The sequence below is a fragment of the Belonocnema kinseyi genome, chromosome 1 (genome assembly GCF_010883055.1).
Source record: "Belonocnema kinseyi isolate 2016_QV_RU_SX_M_011 chromosome 1, B_treatae_v1, whole genome shotgun sequence".
NCBI classification, from domain to species: Eukaryota; Metazoa; Arthropoda; class Insecta; order Hymenoptera; family Cynipidae; genus Belonocnema; species Belonocnema kinseyi.
The window spans coordinates 27,318,702-27,320,634 of NC_046657.1; the positions used below are offsets into that span (position 1 = coordinate 27,318,702).

The 1,933-nt window shown below is 35.9% G+C and overlaps 1 protein-coding gene across 1 annotated transcript; it reads right to left on the reverse strand.

The window, feature by feature from the left end:
• Positions 1–529: 529 nt before the first annotated feature.
• Positions 530–1,108, reverse strand: LOC117177224 (zinc finger MYM-type protein 5-like). Its single transcript, XM_033367783.1, has one exon. It carries the CDS (start codon positions 1,106–1,108, stop codon positions 530–532), a length of 579 nt encoding a protein of 192 aa, XP_033223674.1.
• Between the last annotated feature and the right edge of the window lie 825 nt (positions 1,109–1,933).

Sequence of the window (1,933 nt, forward strand, 5' to 3'; positions counted from 1 at the left end):
GTGCAATCAGCTATGATTGCATAATATATAGCTACCTTGGCTCTGCTTATAATTTCGGCATTTACTTTTTCAGCCTTCAAATCCATTAACTCATTTTGAATCGTTTTTCCGCAATAATGATCCGAAATATCACCATTCATTGCACGTGTTACATGGTTCTTCATCACGGGGTCATACTTTGCAAGAAATTGCACTAGTCCTAAGAACTTTCCATTATTAGGTGTATACAAAGTATCCGAGGTTCCCCTGAAAGCCATTTTATTCGCCGACAGGTACAGAGTAATATTCAATAATCGATGGAGAATATTTTGCCAATTTAAGCTTTCTTTTTCAATAATTTTTTGTTCCTGCTTATCTATGGTTGCTCCTGTTCTTAGTTTAATTTCAGTTTGTACCCACTGCTGATAACATTTCATATGAGAGGTAAAATTCTCATGAATTCCTAATGTTTCGGATAAATATTTCCAATTATTGAATCCATCGCCAACTAATTTGGAGTTCGATTTATTATTAAAAAGTCTACAACAAATCAGAATATGGAATCTTTAGACACGGAGTAAACAAGCCATCGGCGGCAAAAAATTGCACTATTTGAAAGTTTTCTATTGTAATAAGAGTTTGAGAAATGTCGACGTTTCTCAACCTCAGGGTAATTTTCATTTTTAATTTGTATCGGACCAATTTTGATTAAATGATCTACAGTACTGCTATTTCGAAGAACTGGCCAGGTACCACAATCATATAAATTCAGTGTTTCTCGTGTCTTATCTTTGAATTTTTCATCGTTAATCTCTTCAACATGAACTCCTGCAGCATCACTTTCAACGATTTCCTGTTCTTGAATTTGAACTGGCGCATTATCTCCAAGAAGAACAACTCCCATTTGTTCAGTTGGTTCAACTTCCATCGTGACGTTTGTGTCGAGACTTGAAGTAGAAGATAGTTCTGTTAGATCTTTTGTACCTTCATCTTCCGTTTTTTGCACAACATATTTCTCAATGTTCATAAACTTTTTACTCTGTTCAAACTTTTGCTCTTTTTCAGTTTTCCGTTTTCTGTATTCGTAGCCGGACGGCTTTCTTTTAACGTTCGAATTTTTGTCCGACATTATGACATATTTTGGTGCGTATCACATACCATTTAGCTGTTTGGGGAGAATAAATAAAAATCACAAAAATGTTTTTTCAATGAACCCATTAACAGACCCAATAATTTTTGCTACAGATCTACTTTTTCTGCATGTAGGGTGTAGACTGCGTATAGTTTCGTGTAAACTGGACGGACACTGCGCAAAATAAACAAATAGATAGAAGGACGGACGAACATATAGAAAAGCCATTGTTACTGAAAATCACAAGTTAAAACGTTTCGCTATTTTAGTATTTTACATAAGCGTGTAAGCGGTATTGGTAAAATGATAGATACTATGGCAAAGTTAATAAACAATTAAAAATATACTCTTCTGAAGTGCTTACATGGGATATAAAGGTAGGAATTGGATGACAGGTTTCTAGATTAGACTAGAGGAGCCTTTAACCTCTGCCCTCAGTGCTCCCAATTTTCCGTGAAATTTTCAATTATTCTTCCGTCTCCTTTTAACAGAAAATAAATAATCAACTAATCAACTACAATAAATTTCAATATGCATCTGCAGATAACCACAGTGAACAAAAATTATCCCTCAAGCTTTCGATTTAACGTAATACGTAACCACGTGTTTCAGATCAATCAGCTGGAGCACTGACTCACTGAATATAGCCAAAGATTTTTTCTGTAGCGCTGGAGTTGTTGGTTCATGGCACGCCCTGCAGCTATCATCGGGAATGTCTTAGCTCAAAATGTGGCGACGGTATGTTAAGGTGGAAATGACACCGTTTTGGCATGCAAAAATGAAACCCTCTATACCAGACTTCAATCCGGGCGATTTAAGGAA